The sequence below is a fragment of the Epinephelus moara genome, chromosome 12 (genome assembly GCF_006386435.1).
Source record: "Epinephelus moara isolate mb chromosome 12, YSFRI_EMoa_1.0, whole genome shotgun sequence".
Classification (NCBI taxonomy): domain Eukaryota; kingdom Metazoa; phylum Chordata; class Actinopteri; order Perciformes; family Serranidae; genus Epinephelus; species Epinephelus moara.
In genome coordinates, this window is record NC_065517.1 from 20953452 (window position 1) to 20970229 (window position 16778).

The 16778-nt window shown below is 43.2% G+C and overlaps 1 protein-coding gene across 1 annotated transcript in view; it reads left to right on the forward strand.

The window, feature by feature from the left end:
- The window catches only part of extl3 (exostosin-like glycosyltransferase 3), a 37646-nt gene extending 24601 nt beyond the window's left edge, over nt 1-13045 (forward strand). Inside the window, exons 2-6 of the mRNA XM_050058097.1 lie at nt 3876-6507; nt 7295-7422; nt 9721-9865; nt 9976-10104; nt 12263-13045. Of these exons, the coding sequence (XP_049914054.1) occupies nt 4372-6507; nt 7295-7422; nt 9721-9865; nt 9976-10104; nt 12263-12472 (2748 nt within the window). The 5' untranslated portion in view covers nt 3876-4371 and the 3' untranslated portion in view covers nt 12473-13045. The remainder of the gene's footprint in view (nt 1-3875; nt 6508-7294; nt 7423-9720; nt 9866-9975; nt 10105-12262) is intronic.
- Nucleotides 13046-16778: the final 3733 nt, after the last annotated feature.

Below are 16778 nucleotides of genomic sequence, written 5' to 3' on the forward strand. Positions count from 1 at the left end.
GCATTTTTGTTTTTTGTCAGACAAAACAAGGAATGTTAAGAAGTCTGGGGTCTGGTGAATCATAATGACAGTCTTCATTATTTTCTGACAATTATAAATCCATTAATCCAGAAAATAATTAGGGAAATTCATTGCTAATGAGAATCGTTAGTTGCAGTCCTGTTGATGAAATGAAAAATACGTGGGCAGAGGTGTGTTCCAAGTATGTTACAACTCATAAAGGCATTTATTAGCAGGAAAATGTTTTTCATGCAGCCTGATGGTATGTAAGGTTTAAGGTGCAGCTACAGGGAGACAAGTAGCAGCAGGATGTCGGTCATTTTAGGCAAGATGAAGTCACGTGCCTGTCATGTGATTGGCCAGTACCTTTCCTCATTCCTCTCCTTGACAGGCGCACACACAGACACACACATACACACACGCCAGCTGTGTTGCAAGATGCTGTTTTTCAGGAGACGGGGGGAGAAGTAATCTCTAAACATCAGAAATGCCCGTCACATGGAGGCAGCATGGAGAAATGATTACTTGACTCAGACAGAATGAAAAATGACTTTTTTCCCCCGTGTTTGTTTTTTAAGATGATATCTGTCTACGTTGTGATCTAACCAGCCGGTAATGAAAGCGTTAGAAGCACAGAGGTTTGAATTCACCGGTACTGGGAATAATATCCTTATCGAGAGGAGCTGTTATGTCGGCAAAAGGTAAACAGCACCTGCGTTCTTTTTTGGCTTCTGGTCCCTGTGACTGTGTCACTCTGAACTGCGCTGCTTTATCAAGGCTCGCACTCAGTGTTATGGGCTTAGTACTGTATGTGATAAGGACTGTTTGGCACTTGGCCTATCGTTCGACGTCCTCGGGGCTTGGGCTGTGGTGTGATATAGCTGTAGAGCTCAGAAAGCAGATTGCCTGCTGCTTGTGGAGAGAAACAATCTGTGCTGAAATTTAGATTATGCACTTGATGTAAGGATCTCTCAGAGACATTCACGCCCGTTCAAAGGGACCTAATATAACTTCTAGTTTTCTGTGGATTGTAGCCCGGAGCTATATTTTCAAAAACATCTGCACGCTGCAGCTCCTGAGGTCTTGATTTATTTTGTATATTCTTTGTGTTTTCTAACAAGATGAAAATGAGCCGAAGAGGGAGATGTATTTGAGTTTATTGTTGCATTGATCTTTTAGATAAAACACTAGCCATTATATCCTGAAAGCTCACCACCAGCAGTCTCCAGAACATCTTGGAGACTTTGAAATAAAACTGGCAGGAGCACAGTAGTCTGCATCAGAAGGTGCAGCTGGTTGTGAAAGAGTCTTTTTCTCTTCCGAGCCACGCAAGATAATTCAACATCACTCTCAAAGATGGACCGTTATCAGGGATGCTCAGTAATTTGAGTCCGTGATGAGGTCGGGATGCAGGAGGAGGCCTTAAATGAGATTTGCCGGAGGTGCTGGTGGTGTTGGCACGCCCACTGTGTGTAGTTTACTCGTGATGGCTCTCCCCTGATTTGTGCTCTTTTCTGTGTGACTTGGAAAGAAAGCAATTGAAAGAAAAAGATACCCCCTGGTACTCTGCAGTGCACTGATGAATTTTTTTTCTCCCTGGACTGGGCAATCATGCACATAATGCAGCGAGAAAAAGGATGAGCTGCCGAGTCTTGCTTCATAAAGAAACATTTTACAGTGGCTGAGGATGGAAAGCCTGGCTATAAATAAATGTTAGTGTGGACCTTTCCTTAGGGGCCTGCAGCCTTTCACCCCTCATGTCTTTGTAATGTCAAACAAGATGTAACCGACTGATATAAAAGAACAAAGTGACCAGCATCTCGGCTGTATCTGATGAGTTTGCTTTGCCAAATGTAGCTTGCAGTTCTCAGTCATAAGTTTTACAGGGGACATTTTGCACACAGGTATTTCTATAAATGTCTTTTTTAGTGCATTTTTGGCCTTGTGTTCACACTAGGGATGTGTGCAATTAGTCAACTAGTCGATTTAAACATTGCTACCCTTGCTTGCCGGCACTAGAGATACTAGTCTGTTAAACTGTTATTATTATCATTATGTGATTGCAGTCACCCAATAAAATGCAGTTGTAAAAATCAGGCATATTTCCTAAAGCTTTATCCCCTAAAGAATATTGCTTTCAATAAAGTTGTTGACTTTTATTCAGTGAGTGGTTGTCATGTTTTGTAGGATAATGTAGTAAAGATCAGGACATTGCCAGAATACATGCTGAAGAAGGGCGTCTTGCCCAAAATCTTCGTGTGGCAGAATCTATACTCTCTTTAATGTCTTTACTTTATTATAAATTACATTAAGGATCCAGCACCCAGTCTGAAAGTTTAAATCTTGAGTGAGCGCATTGTTTCTTATCTTTGTAGGATAATGTGCAACGTTCATAACGCATGGTGCAAAGTGCTACACATTTCAGTGGCATTTAAAATCTGATTTGGTCATTTAAAAATGTGATTAACAATCTTTAATGGCTCTTATAATATATACATTATTTTTTTATTTACAAGTTTTACCTTTTATAGATTAAATTTTAACTGTTTTCTGAGTGTTTTCTTACTTTTTGTCAACTAGTATGAGTTTAAACCTTATTTAAATGTCAGGGAAATAAGACATTAAGAACATCTCTACTGGAGAAGAACCTTTTGTGAAACTCTGTCCAGGGCGAAAGTTTATAGAAACTCCACCTTTGTGAAGCGTCACAAATGAGCTACATTTAGTGCAGCGGCAGACATGTTGAAAGCTCGTGCTGACTCTAACCTCACTAAGATAACTTTTTACATGTTTACACATAAATGTACAGTTAATCTTACAATAAATTGAGGAACAGAGGTGTCAGAATATGAGATGGAGGTTGCTGCCCGGTAATAGCTTTTTGTCACGCTGCTGATCGGCCAACAAAAGGGTTGGAAATTAACTTTTTTTGTCCACCTGCCACTTTGGCTGGTGGCTCCCAAAATCTACCAGCCACTCAGTAGATTACCAATGTTTTTTTGGCAAGTGAGTGAAGCAAATCTAGCAACCACGTGCATATTTTACCAAATTGGGCTAGTGGCTGGTGCTAATTTCCAACCCAGGCCGCTATCTTCTTCTTCTTTGCGTGGCTTTATGGTTACAGTTATATCACCGCCTGCATGTTTGGCATGATCATGACAGCGCCTCATTTTTGTTTTTGCTTTTATTTGGACAAAAAATTTCTTTGAGAATGGCAGAACAGTAAAACCCTGTTTACAAAAATACCTGTGTCTATGTGGACTGGGCCTAACATTGCATTCACATGGAATCAGAGAGACAGTGGATGGCGAATTGGATATCATTATAGTGGACGAGAGCAGGCAGTAAAATTAGGTGAGGCTGGCAGATAATACCAGGAACAGTAACAGTAGATTACAATGCAGTTCAAAGTTGAAATACTTTAACCTTTTGCTGTCCTCCGCAGTGGAATTTACAACCAGATGTTAACGTAGCTCCTTCACACAAGGCACAAACACGGGTGTTCTGGACAATTGGATATCACCAGAAGAGTTACATGAAATAATAAACATAATATAATTCTATTTGATATATTTTATTCTATTCTTTATAAAGGATACGGCATCTCCATCGCAACTTATCGTCCTCAGTGTTTTGTTTTACCGTCCTGCCGTTCCATTAGACTGTTTGTTTTTCCTGGGCTGTTTAGAAAGTGTTTCTGTCTCCCTTCTCTTATCTGCCTGATTCCATGTAAACGCAGCATGAGACTGTTTGTGGGCACCATCTGAAATACCAGCTAAATCTGTCTTTTAGTTAAACTGAAGTCACACTGATCTTGCCACAGATATTATTTAATCGTTTTCACTCATTGTGTTTTTCTGTCATTCTCTCCCCAGGCTGTTTTGACAAGGACGAGAAGATTTCATAAGTCCCATCTCCAGAGGAATTCCTGACAAGGGGCCAGAAAATGAGCACAACACAGACAAAAGCAACGGGTCAACCCAGCTATCTGGCTGACCTGTGAGCAGCCATGCTCTCCCTGCAGCACACATCGAGGGGAACCCCTCTCCACACGCGGGACTGTTTTCTGACATAGATTTAGAAGAATAGCTGAACCTCACAATAGAAATGGCATTAGTTTGCGTGCGCTATAACACATCAGAGTACATATTAGAATACAGGTGAGGCTGAACCTCTAGCCAATATCCACAGGACGCTTAAGAGGAGGGAGACAGCCTCAGATGACCTTTACACAAGGACGGAGCCACAGCCCAGCTTTGATGATTTAGTATCCATCCCGCTGCCTTGCTGACAAGGTCGTATCATGGCTGCTGCTGATCCCCATAGCAACAGTTCCTTGGTGGGGCGGGGAGCAGACTGAGAGAGTCAACAATGCAGCGTAACGGTGGTGGGGTGGGTGCCGGTGGCCAGCCATGGGTGTTGCGGCGTGTGCGTCTCACCTGGCTCAGTTTCATGCTCTTCTTCATCCTGGTCTTCTTCCCACTCATTGCCCACTACTACCTCACTACCATCGATGAAGCTGGGGGTCCTGATAAGCGCATCTTTGGGCCGCGGCCCGGCGGCGAACTATGTGAGGCCAAGCATGTGCAGGATCTGTGTCGTATCCGTGAGTCGGTCAGCGAGGAGCTGCTGCAGCTGGAGGCCAAGAGGCAGGAGCTCAACGGGGAAATTGCCCGACTCAACCTGCGCATCGAGGCCTGCAAGCGCAGCATTGACAGCGCCAAGCAGGATCTGCTGCAGCTCAAGAATGTTATCAGCCAGACAGAGCATTCCTATAAAGAACTAATGGCCCAGAATCAGCCCAAACTATCACTGCCGGTCAGGCTGCTGCCAGACAAGGAGGACCCAGGACTGCCACCACCCAAGTCTGCGCGCTCCTGCCGCCTACGCTCCTGCTTCGACTATGCGCGTTGCCCTCTTACGTCTGGGTTTCCTGTTTATGTGTACGACACAAGCTCCTATTCATGGGCGGACTATATTGACCCACTGGTGAAGCAGGCTTTTGCAGCGTCAGTTAAGAGCAACATTTATATAACTGATAACCCCAGCATTGCCTGTCTGTATTTGGTGCTGGTAGGGGAGTTACAGGAGTCCTCCTCCCTTCCTCCATCCCCTGCAGAGCTGGAGAAGCAACTAAAAGCTCTCCCATACTGGAGATCTGATGGACATAATCATGTACTGGTGCATCTTTCTAGAAAATCCATGACACAGAACTTCCTGTATAATGTGAGCACAGGACGGGCAGCAGTCGCTCAGTCCACCTTCCTGGAGCAGCAGTACCGTGAGGGCTTTGACTTGGTCGTGTCCCCACTGGTTCATGCCCTCTCAGAACCAAACTTTTTGGAGGTGCCCCCTCAAGTTCCTGTAAAGAGGAAATACCTCTTCACCTTCCAGGGGGAGAGGGTGGAGTCACTGAGGAGCAGCTTACAGGAGGCACCCCCTCAGTCTTTCGAGGAGGAAATGGAAGGAGACCCACCAGCAGACTACGATGATCGCATCATCGGTACCTTAAAGGCGGTGCAGGACAGCCACTTGGATCAGGTGCTGGTGGAGTTCACCTGCAAGAACCCACGGCCAAGTCTGCCGACTGAGTGGGCTCTTTGTGGAGAAAGGGAGGACAGGCTGGAGGTGCTCAAGGCTTCAACTTTTGGCTTGGTGATTGCTCCAGGGGATGGACAGCTGGTGGCCTCGGCAGGCTGTGGGATGAGGCTCTTTGAGGCCCTAGAGGTAGGGACCATCCCAGTCGTGCTGGGGGACCACTCCAGACTACCATATCACCAGTTTATTCGTTGGAGTGAAGCTGCCATTATAGTCCCCAAGCCTCGTGTCACAGAACTACATTTCCTGCTACGCAGCCTATCAGACAATGATATGCTAGCAATGAGGCGGCAGGGCCGCTTCCTGTGGGAGACCTACTTTTCCACCTCAGAGAATGTTCTTAACACCCTTCTGGCCAGCATCAGAACCAGCATCCAGGTCCCTGCTGCACCTATCAAAGAAGAGCCTGCCCACGAGATTCCCCACAAAGCAGGGAAACTGGCAGGAACTGATGCCAACCTGGCTGACAATGGCGATCTTGATTTAGGTCCTGTCGAGACAGAGCCCCCCTACGCCTCGCCGCGCTTTCTGCGCAACTTCACTTACACAGCTGCAGACACCTACAGAGCATGGAACCGGGCCCCGGGGCCTTTCCATCTCTTCCCTCACACTCCTCTGGACCCTGTGCTGCCCTCTGAAGCTAAATTCCTTGGTTCAGGTACTGGTTTCAGGCCTATCGGTGGAGGTACGGGAGGCTCGGGGAAGGAGTTTCAGGCAGCTCTAGGAGGGAACGTGCCCCGAGAACAGTTCACCGTGGTCATGCTGACTTATGAGAGGGAGGAGGTGCTGATGAACTCTCTGGAGAGGCTAAATGGACTGCCGTACCTCAACAAAGTAGTGGTGGTGTGGAACTCACCCAAGCCTCCTTCGGATGACCTGCTGTGGCCAGACATTGGCCTGCCGATTGTGGTCAGTATTCCTTTAGAAATTCAGCAAATATTCACATATTCATCTAAATGGTGTGGGTTTCTTTTATAAGGAATACATCTCTGTCTCTTTCATCTCTCTGAAGTGCAAAACAGTAACCTGTTATATTTCCGATGTGTTAGAGGTGGTGCAAAGTTTGCTGAAGTACATTACACTGAGCTGTTTGGATCAGTGCTTCTTTGGAACTCTGCAGGAGTCCATACAAATTACCAGAAGCTTTAGATGTGAAGAAGTGTGACATCCATGAATAATAAAATTTGTGCTTTTGAATTAAGCCTGGAAAATAAAATATTCATGTGTTTCATATTCACACCATTAGTTTGTGACAGGAACAAGTGGTAAGCTGTGAAAGAGGAACTAAAGAATTAGACTCTGTATTCCTCAGTGCTAGAAGAGTCTTGGTGCTGCCAAAGATTAAATAAGCTTCTATATTTACTTTTTCTATATGGCACATGTAGATTGTATGACAACGTAAAAAGCACAGCAAACCCACACATGGAATAATTCTGTGATCAGATGAATCTTGAAGACTGAGTTTAATCATGAGTCATACGCATTCACAATCAATTTTAGGAGATGTATCACCACGTAGCCAGAAAGTCAGTTATTGCTGGTTTATATAGGTCAAGTAGAAGTACGAAATGTTCTGTGTGTCGGTACTCAAAATGTTCTCAACTATAAGTTTAAGTCGTGAATATTTACATTTCTTATGTGAGTATCACTACTCACAAAAATGGCAGCTAAGCAGAATCTTGTCTTGTGCCTGCAGGTTGTCCGCACAGAAAAGAACAGCCTCAACAACCGCTTCCTTCCCTGGGATGCCGTGGAAACCGAGGCCATACTGTCGATTGATGATGACGCTCACCTCCGGCACGATGAGATCATGTTCGGGTTCAGGTCAGTGACGGCGACAGAATGCGTGACGCTCTAGGGATTCATATATCAACACTGTCATTTTTTCACTTTGCATTGATAATATTGAATTGTTGATCATTAAATCAATATATACATCCAGATCGATGTATAGTTACACCCCGAGGAGCCACTGTCCCTGGGTGCTCCATAAAGAGTGCTGTATTAGGTTGGAGTGACAACATGTGTTGACTACTCCAGAGGATCACTGGTACCCATGAAAGTGAAATGTGATATGGAGTTGCATATTAGCTATGTTTTGTGACGACTAAAATTAACTGCCAACCCTACTGATATTTTAAAGGTTTCCTATGCGTCAATATCCTCCTGAGACCCTGTGTCCTCATATGAGGATGTCATATTTCGGGTTTACTTGACCCTATACTTCATTCTACTTAACTTAGACCCATGGTCCTCTTTCGTGGACACTTTTTGTACCAACTAGTGGTAGTAAGAGCACAATACACTAATCCATGTAAAAACAAGATGGCAGCCATCTCTGCCAAGTCAGTCTGCAGCCGATCCCGACGCAAAAGTGGACAAGATACAAAACCTGATCACATTTTATGGTTGAAACTTGTTTAATTCTGATTAATAAAGTTTATAGTTTGATATGGCAACAAATTTGACCAACTTTAGCAACAGTAACAAGCTAAGACGCTGCTAATTAGGAAGTACTCGTTTGAGGACATCGGGACGTGATTATTTTTGACCCACTGGCCAGGTCATTGCTGCCATTCTGCACTGTGCTCATACATGATGGTGTCGTGGAAGCATAGTGCCCACCCTCCAGTTCCCTCATGGTTAACACTATTAGCACTGTTGCTGTTATAACACTGTTTGTGGAGTCACTATTAGCTGCGAGCTGCTGGCTCAGCCACCCTCCATGTGGAGAACTGTGTTCAGACAACTCGTAAGCTTTGAAATTTGCATTGAGCTCATGCATGGCACTTATTCTGCCAAGGCCAAATGCCCTATCTCATGAAAGTAAAAAACAATTTGTGTATCCATCTGCCCTGTCATTCACATCCTCTCCAAATTTTAATGGGTTCTTCCTTTGCTCATGCAACACCCTTCCACCAATCAAATAAAAATCGGACCAGTGGTTTTTCCGTAATCCTGCTGACAGACAGACAAACCAAACCGAACACAAAACCTCCTCAGTGGAGCCGATAACACACAAGATAGTTGTTTACATAAGTAGTAAAGCAAAGGCACTGCATTGGCTAGGAAATCTATTTAAAAGTTTTGTAGTGTCTTTTCCAAGGAGAAGTGCTTTGAAGAAAGCTGAAAAAATGCAGTAAAAAGGAAGACAAAGCGTCGTCTCGTGTGAGAAGTGAAAAAATAGCAGAAGCGACGTGTTCCTGAAAATACGGAATTGGAGAGACTGAACGAACCACTTGTAACTGAACCAGAGAAAAATAAAAGGGAAACATGCTGCCAGTGCCTTGTGTTTATGATTCATTTGCTAATACTGTACTTAGATAAGCTGAATGTGAAGGCCATGTTTAAACCCATTAAAGGAGCAGGTTCAGTTATTTCTGTGCACCACCCCTCTCTCTTCCAGACTCGTCTACAACTCGGAGCTGTTGCAGCTTGTCCAGGCAGGCAGGCAGGAAGTGTGTGTGTGTGTGTGTGTGTGTGTGTGTGTGTGTGTGTACGGGGGTCGTTTGTCATAAATTATCTCAACCCCACCTCTCAAGGAATGTTTGCCCACTTTCATTCTCACCAAAGAGGAAACATTATGCAGCAGCTGACTGTGTTTGATGTCTAAGTGGTCTCACATGAGCCTATCTGAAACATTAAATTTGCTTTTTGAGATTTCTTGTGTCTTCTGTGTCTGCGGAAGGAATTCCAAGTATCTAATCTGATAAACGGAAACACATTTTTATTGGGTCCAAGACTTTCTCGCAATTACTGGGCTGCAGCACATGTAAAAATGAGAAAAAAACACAAGATTGTGCCAAGAATGACACTTTGGTTTTAAATATCTAAACTGTCTCAACTGTTTAATACTAATAGAAGACAACAGAACGGTTACTTAATTGCTCCCAAGAGGCGAATAGCTGTCACATTGCTTATAAAGACGACACTTTGAAACAGATGGATTTAAAAGGGTGGCATATGCACAGACACTTGGAGACTAATGACCATATAAAAGTGACAAATAACAACAGTAGAAAGTCATCCATAAATCATTTATTAATCCTGCCCAGTGAAGTCGTAATTGATGGATTGAAAATGAGGAATTCTGCTGACTTTGTGTCCGGCGGTGTCTCTCAGAGTGTGGCGCGAGGCCAGAGATCGCATCGTGGGTTTCCCCGGGAGGTATCACGCGTGGGACGTCAACCATCAGTCCTGGCTCTACAACTCCAACTACTCCTGTGAGCTCTCCATGGTCCTGACAGGAGCAGCTTTCTTCCACAAGGTCAGATCTTTTACTCCTCATCCTAAAAAAATAAACATTTAGCCAAAATAATCGTCTTGCTGTCTCATAGCCATCTCATTCACTTCCCCTCCGTGTTTGTATTTCTGTAGTACTACGCCTACCTGTACTCCTACGTGATGCCCCAAGCCATCAGGGACATGGTGGACGAGTACATAAACTGCGAGGACATCGCCATGAACTTCCTGGTCTCACACATCACTCGCAAACCACCCATCAAGGTCAGTGACAGAGCACCCAGTCCGCTCGTGCTCAGCTCAGCATCCGCAAGCTTTGTGTCTCCCTCAGGCCCCCGTGTATTTATATTTTTGCCCACTTAGCCTTGCCATTACTCAAACTGACATATCCAATATTCCTTACAAATGATAAATCAAAAACACAAGATCGAATTGGTGGGTTATGCCTGATTTTTTTTTCCCCACTGGATTTTTATCGGAAGGACATTTATTACCGGAGTGCATATTTATGGCTAGACAAATAATTATAGCAATCAAGGCATGGAAGCTGTTGGAGCAGAAATGTTATTGCAGCCCTCAGTTTAAGTTCTTTTTGATTTGGTGCGGTGTTAATATTCAGGGGTGTTTCAGAGGGGAATTAAGGACGGCTTTGATGGAGTGTGTTGCATGACAGCAATTCGCTGCGAGGAAAAAGCCTGGTGAATAATGAATTTGGGGCAAGTTTGAATGTGGAGTCATAAATGGTGAGGCGCTTTCTTTTAGTCCAAATAAGACAAAAACAGAAAAGAAATTGATTTTTATGCATCACTGATGACGAATTAACAAATTCAGTTTTAGGGATATCTGTCCTTTTCTTCAGCAGTTCTGTAGTCTTAAGTTTTTGTTCTTAATTGACCATTCACTAAGCCCCGTCTCCTTTTGTGCAGCACATACGCAGTTAACAATTACATGATAATGGTGTCGGATTTGCCACTTGAATAACTGTAACTTTTTAAAGCAGGGGGTCCTTTAGACAGTGGTAGACAAAAGCAGTCTTCTCATTTCTAGTCAATGACTGTCGGCTGAAATGACATGAAATTAAGTCTCGCTACCAGATTTTAACCAGCTGTTCCTGGCGAGCTAATTAAGCTAATGTTAGCTCCCTGAGTTGTTTTAAAAAGCAAACTCCAGCTGACTTTTTAATGTGTCAAGCTGACGCTGACACTTGATGGCTATAAATGTGATAACCTACTAAAAGGGTGAAGCTAAAGCTGTGTGTCCCAGGATAAAAGTTAGCATCCTCACCAGTTGATGATCCATGTAGAGGATGTGGAAGTAAAGAAACAGCATTGTTTTTGTATCACAGTGTAGAGCTAGTTAGACCTGGTATTATGTATTAAATTAAAATGTTGGATCAGACTATTATTTTATTATCATATCAGGGCTTCCCCCAGAAGAGTTGTTTGGCTGTGTGGCCTTAACAACAATATTTTGCCTAAAACTGATGGACAAGATGCACTGGTCAAGGAGAGAAATGCAGCATATTGCCAGGGACAAATTGTGATGGATAGTTACCATTGCAGCCTTGTGTCCCAGAGGGGGTGATGAGTAAGTTAGTAAGTGGAAAAGATTAGGGTTAGTAACATTGTTTGAGCTGTTAATAAAGCCCTGGAGGGTGGGAGTGGATGAACCCGGTTAAAGAATACCCGCCCGGACAGGACGCTCTAAACTAAAGCGAGCGTGCCCACAAGGAGGCAGGGATCATTTCATTGGTCAACAGTAAATCTGGCATTCTATTGGTTGGGGGATTTTGACAGGGTTGTTACACAAAAAAATCCAAGTGCAGGGCAGAAATGTGAGAGCAGAAATTCCACGAGCGCACAGAAACAGTTTGAGCGCGAGGAGAAAAGCCGAAGCTCGAGCAGGAAATCTGTGCGAGCAACATTGTATCTGAGTGCGAGCAACATGGTATCTGAGTGCAAGCACACAGTTTGAGCAGAAACAGAGTAGATCCAAGTGCAAGCAGAGGCTATTTGAGTGCAAGGGCAGGGTTTTTGAGCGTGAAATCAATAAATAATGCTCTCAAACTGATAGACCACTCTCTTGAATAAAGATAGGGATAAAGCTCCATAGCTGGACATGCTAACGATGGCTGCAGACGAACACTGTTTACTTTTTGCGTACACGTTCGCTCTTGTGTTTTTGATGTTTGAGAGGTTAAAATAAAGACACCATTCTCCAAACTCTGTAAATGCAGAGTATTGCTCTCATCAAATGTAGAGTCCAAAGCCTGATGGGACATCTGTGTTTAGTTACAGTTGCTATGATATGATTGGCCAGTTTAGAGCTTGGTCAGTTCCTGAAGCTCACCTTTTCCATCCTACAGCAGCAGTATGCTGAAAAGTACCTCATGCACAAATGACTGTGTCTCTGTCTGTCTTAGGTAACATCACGTTGGACTTTCCGCTGTCCCGGCTGCCCTCAGGCCCTTTCACATGACGACTCGCATTTCCACGAACGCCACAAGTGCATCAACTTCTTCGTCAAGGTGTACGGCTACATGCCGCTGCTGTACACGCAGTTCCGCGTGGACTCTGTGCTGTTTAAGACTCGATTGCCCCATGACAAGACCAAGTGTTTCAAGTTTATCTAGCATCGGGCTGAGTGGCCCAGCAAAGAGCCAAAAGCGGCAAGGATTGAAGGACTGGGAGTGTTTAAAGAACAGCAGCTCCCTGTGCGAGCAGTGATGGAGATGGATGGATGGACTGCCAGATGAATGCACAGAAGGAAAGTTTGGAGTAAGGATTTTGCCCGAGGAGGGAGAGACGAGTTGACCTTAAAAGCTGTTGGCTTGGTGGTCTAATCCACAGCTCTACTGAAAATTTGAAGAGTGGAAGCTGAAAGGCACCACTGCCAACAAATTAAGCCTTTTCAGTGGATGTCACTCCTCCTTTTTCATGTTCTTCAATCATGCTCAATCATCAACCACTACAGATGTCATTTGCACCTCTTAATGGCCTGCTGAGGAAAGAGGACGGTTGTACACAGTGTACAGAAACTCCCCCACGATAAACTCTACCTGACAATGGAGCTATCAGTTACTGAATCACTGACAGACTGATGTCAGGCCGCGTTCACCCAGCAGCTTGTTAACAGTTAAAGCTGGGAGAGCAGACGTGGCAACGGCACATTGCTGCCAATGCGCTTCTTTTTTTTTTTTTTTTTTTCATTTGCCAATGCGCTTCTTTTTTTTTTTTTTTTTTTCATTTTACAGTTACAAACTGTACTTCTTGTACATGTACGTGAGAGAAGCACTGATGGAGAAGTATTTTATTGAACGGTTTTTCCTTTTTTTAAAATAATGTCGTTTAAATGTGTAAATCTCTATGTCGGATGAACATTTTCCAGAACCTCTGCCTGTGGGAGATCAGACACAGACTTGTTAGTCTGAGAACGAGACAGGACCTCGACTGAAGAATTAAACAGGTTGGCCCGATCATGTTTAGTAACGCTACGTGTTCAAGAAGGAATTCACTTCAGCGGTCACCATAATGCCTCAAAATTTGTCATGAAAACCAGCCACCATTTTGTCATTTTGTTATGCTTACAGGACTGGCCTGGCCTGTTTTTTATGCTATAGGGTGTTTACTAATGTTTGTAAAAATGGTCCGAGGTTGAAGTAGTCATGTTTAAATGTAATAATATTAACCAATCAAAGGTTACAATGTCCCTTACAGAAGTGCAACAAAGTCAAGAATCACTGCTGCCAAAATCAACAAAAAATAGGTTTGGATGTCTAATTAAGGTTGTGATTATAGAGACAGTTAAATGTACTATTAGGATTATGGTAAAAAAAAAATGTTCAAGGGAATAGCTTGACATTATAGGAAACAAACTTATTTGCTGTCATTAGGAGAGTGAGATGAGAAGATCCATACTGGAGATGCACCAGTCGATTGGCTGGTGACTGCAGCTGGACGATTTTCAGATTAATCGGCCATGACCGATGACCGACTGGTCAGATGTAGCCGATCCCATGTGGATAAAATTTACATGCATGCGTGGCACGATTGCTTACGTCACAAATATCAGCACAGACCATAACTGTCCGCCAGTGTAATTCATTCCCGTTTGTGCTTCACATGGCTTGAAGGTACTGTGTTAAGCTAACTAGCAAACTGATGTGTCACCCAAATCTGTAACTGTAGCAAAGTGTAGCATCGCAAAGCTAATGCCAAGTATTTCAAGTAGGTGAATGGCAGATGCTAAAACACTTAGCTTCTTAGTCCAGGAGAAATAACTCAATAAAACACAATTATGGGAGGTTAACCCTAGTTTGCTAATTAGCAGATTAGTTTAGATAACTAGCAGACTACTCGGGTAGTTGATAACAAACTCAAAGGGTTCGCATAGAAAAGCTAATGCTCACTGTTTCATGCAAGTGAATGGAAAATGCTAAAACTAATTAGCGCCATATTCTGGGAGGTATAGTTAAATAAAAACACAGAGTTGGGTGGTCTAACCAAGTTTGCTAGTTAGTCTAGTTAGCTTTCTTCCTGAGTGGGGTCCATTTCATAGATTTGGTGGTTTATTCCATGGCCGCAAAAAGTTTTAGTGCTAGTGATTAAAGTGAAAACAAAATGGTAACGTTACTTGAGCGAAAATGGAGCTGTCAATTAAGCGTGATCTGATCACGCCCACACAAACCTGACAAATGCTGTTCTTGAGCTAGGTCTTCTAATAGTTATGAACATGTATTTTCACTGATGCTTAACGAGACGCTCCTCCTTGGTACCATATTCGCATTTTAACTACTTCAGCTTTAAAGAAAAGATCAAACATGTTGTGTATGTCGTCAGTTGTAGTTCTCAGAAGGAAAGAAAATCAGGATCAGCCAAAATCGGAATCGACTAAGAAAGTTGCAGTCTGTGCATCTCTAATCTATACTTTAATCACATCTGTCCAGTTAGCTTAGCATAGCATAAAGACTGGAAATGGGCAGTAACAGCTAGCCTGCCCATCAGCACCTCTGAAGCTCACTAACATCTGTGAAATCTGGTGTACAAACGACAAACTGTTTACCCTGCTCAAGTCCTTATGCTAAGATAAGCTAACTGGCTGCAGGCTACAACAGTTAGCCTCGTATTTGACAAACAGCTCGTCTCATCTTACTCTCCACCAGACAGCAAATAAACATGTTGAGCTATTCTCTTTAACATGTCGCCAGTTCTGGCTTTGAGACAGAAGTACTAAATCTTTCCCGCCATTCATGTCACCATCCTGTATAGAACTTTCTCAGCTCAGACAGAAACGTCACTTTACAGTGTCACCATATTGGTTCCACTTTGTTTTTTGTCTTTTTTTTTTTTTTTTTTTAACCATTGCTTGATGAATGTTTTCTTTGCCAAATAGGTACGATGTCTGCTGCTTTACAGCATAATTTGCAGGGTGCGCAGTGTGAATGGTTGCTAAAGGGATGCAGTCTGGTACACCCATATCCACTCTGCATGGTACTTTAGTAGAGTCGATCCATTCGAAGCCCTTCCCATCGTGTATTATAAATACAGATCCTTTATTTGACCAGATTTAATTCCTGTAATCTGAACAAAAGGTCAACCTAAAAAGATCCCTTTAAAAAATATCGAGATAAGCTAAGGTATTTTTCCCCCAAATAAGGTTCTAAGTGTGAGGATGCTTTTATGAAACTCTCACAAGTCCACGGTTCCTGTATATTTATTGAATATATTATTAAAAAAAGATTTTTTTAAAACTGATAATGACACATTCAATAAAATGAGAAGACAGTGTAGTTTATTATTCCTTATCTTACAGAGGTCCTGTCAGCTTATTTCATTGCCTGGGAAAACTAGCTTGTGCCACTGAATGCTTAGGGCGGTTTTAACTGACCTTAGAGCAGCACTCAGGTAGGCAAATGTGTTTTATAGACGTCAAGATGACCTGGGTCTTAAAAAGGTCGAAATGTAACAGATGGTCATAAACGGAGCTTCTGCAACAGTCAGTGGACAGGCAGTAAAGCGTCTTTGAAGCCAAACCTACCTGCTCCAGCTGGCTGCTGCTGGTCCTCTGGCCCCTCCAGTTAAAATATAAAAATATTTGATTGGGCATGTTTAGCTAAAATGGATTAAACAAAGAGCCAGATTCTGCATTACACTGGCGCAAAATGGCTGTACAGCTAAAACAAATCCAAATTTACACTGCTGCACCAGACTTGAAAAACCAGCCTGTCTTCTCACCTCGTCACACCTGAACACTTTTATTGGAGCTCTGGGGCTTCATAATTACCTGGCTGACTAAACCTGTCCTGGGGCGTAAATAGGGTCAGCTGGTATTCTTTCTGTAAGTCAAAGCCTCCCTCCTCAAGGATCTGTGGCACAGCTGGTTTTCCGTGGCCCAGAGCAGGATAAACGTCCCTGGGAGGCTGCAGTCACTCTGCTAGGAGTTTTGAAACTATGTGCTCCTGGGTCTGATCCACGACTGTGGGCGAGGCTCCAGCCACCTGCAACGCTGCTTGCGCTGTGCCAGACTGATGACTGATGACAGCGTCAAACATACCATTGAAGGCCAGATTAATGAAATAAAAACTCTCAACATTGTTAAAACATTATCTGTCTTATGGCCTCGTTCTTTTCTTCATCTTTACAAAACACATTCCTGCACTTTGACTGTTCGATAAGGTCTTAAATGAAAAGGGTGAATCAGAGATATATTCAAAAATACTGTTCCACCTTTTGTGTTTATTTTCAAGTTAGCCTGCTCGATGAAAATATTGATACCACTGTCATGTTTGTGTGGTGAGAATCAAGTTACAGCTAGGTAGCTTAGCATAGTGCTAGGTGGTTGATCAAATTTTATTTTCAATTATGATTTTGGCTTCCAACAATTATGAAAACAAGATGAGTGAGATAAAACAATCATTCACTGTGTTTCTCAAAGATGCT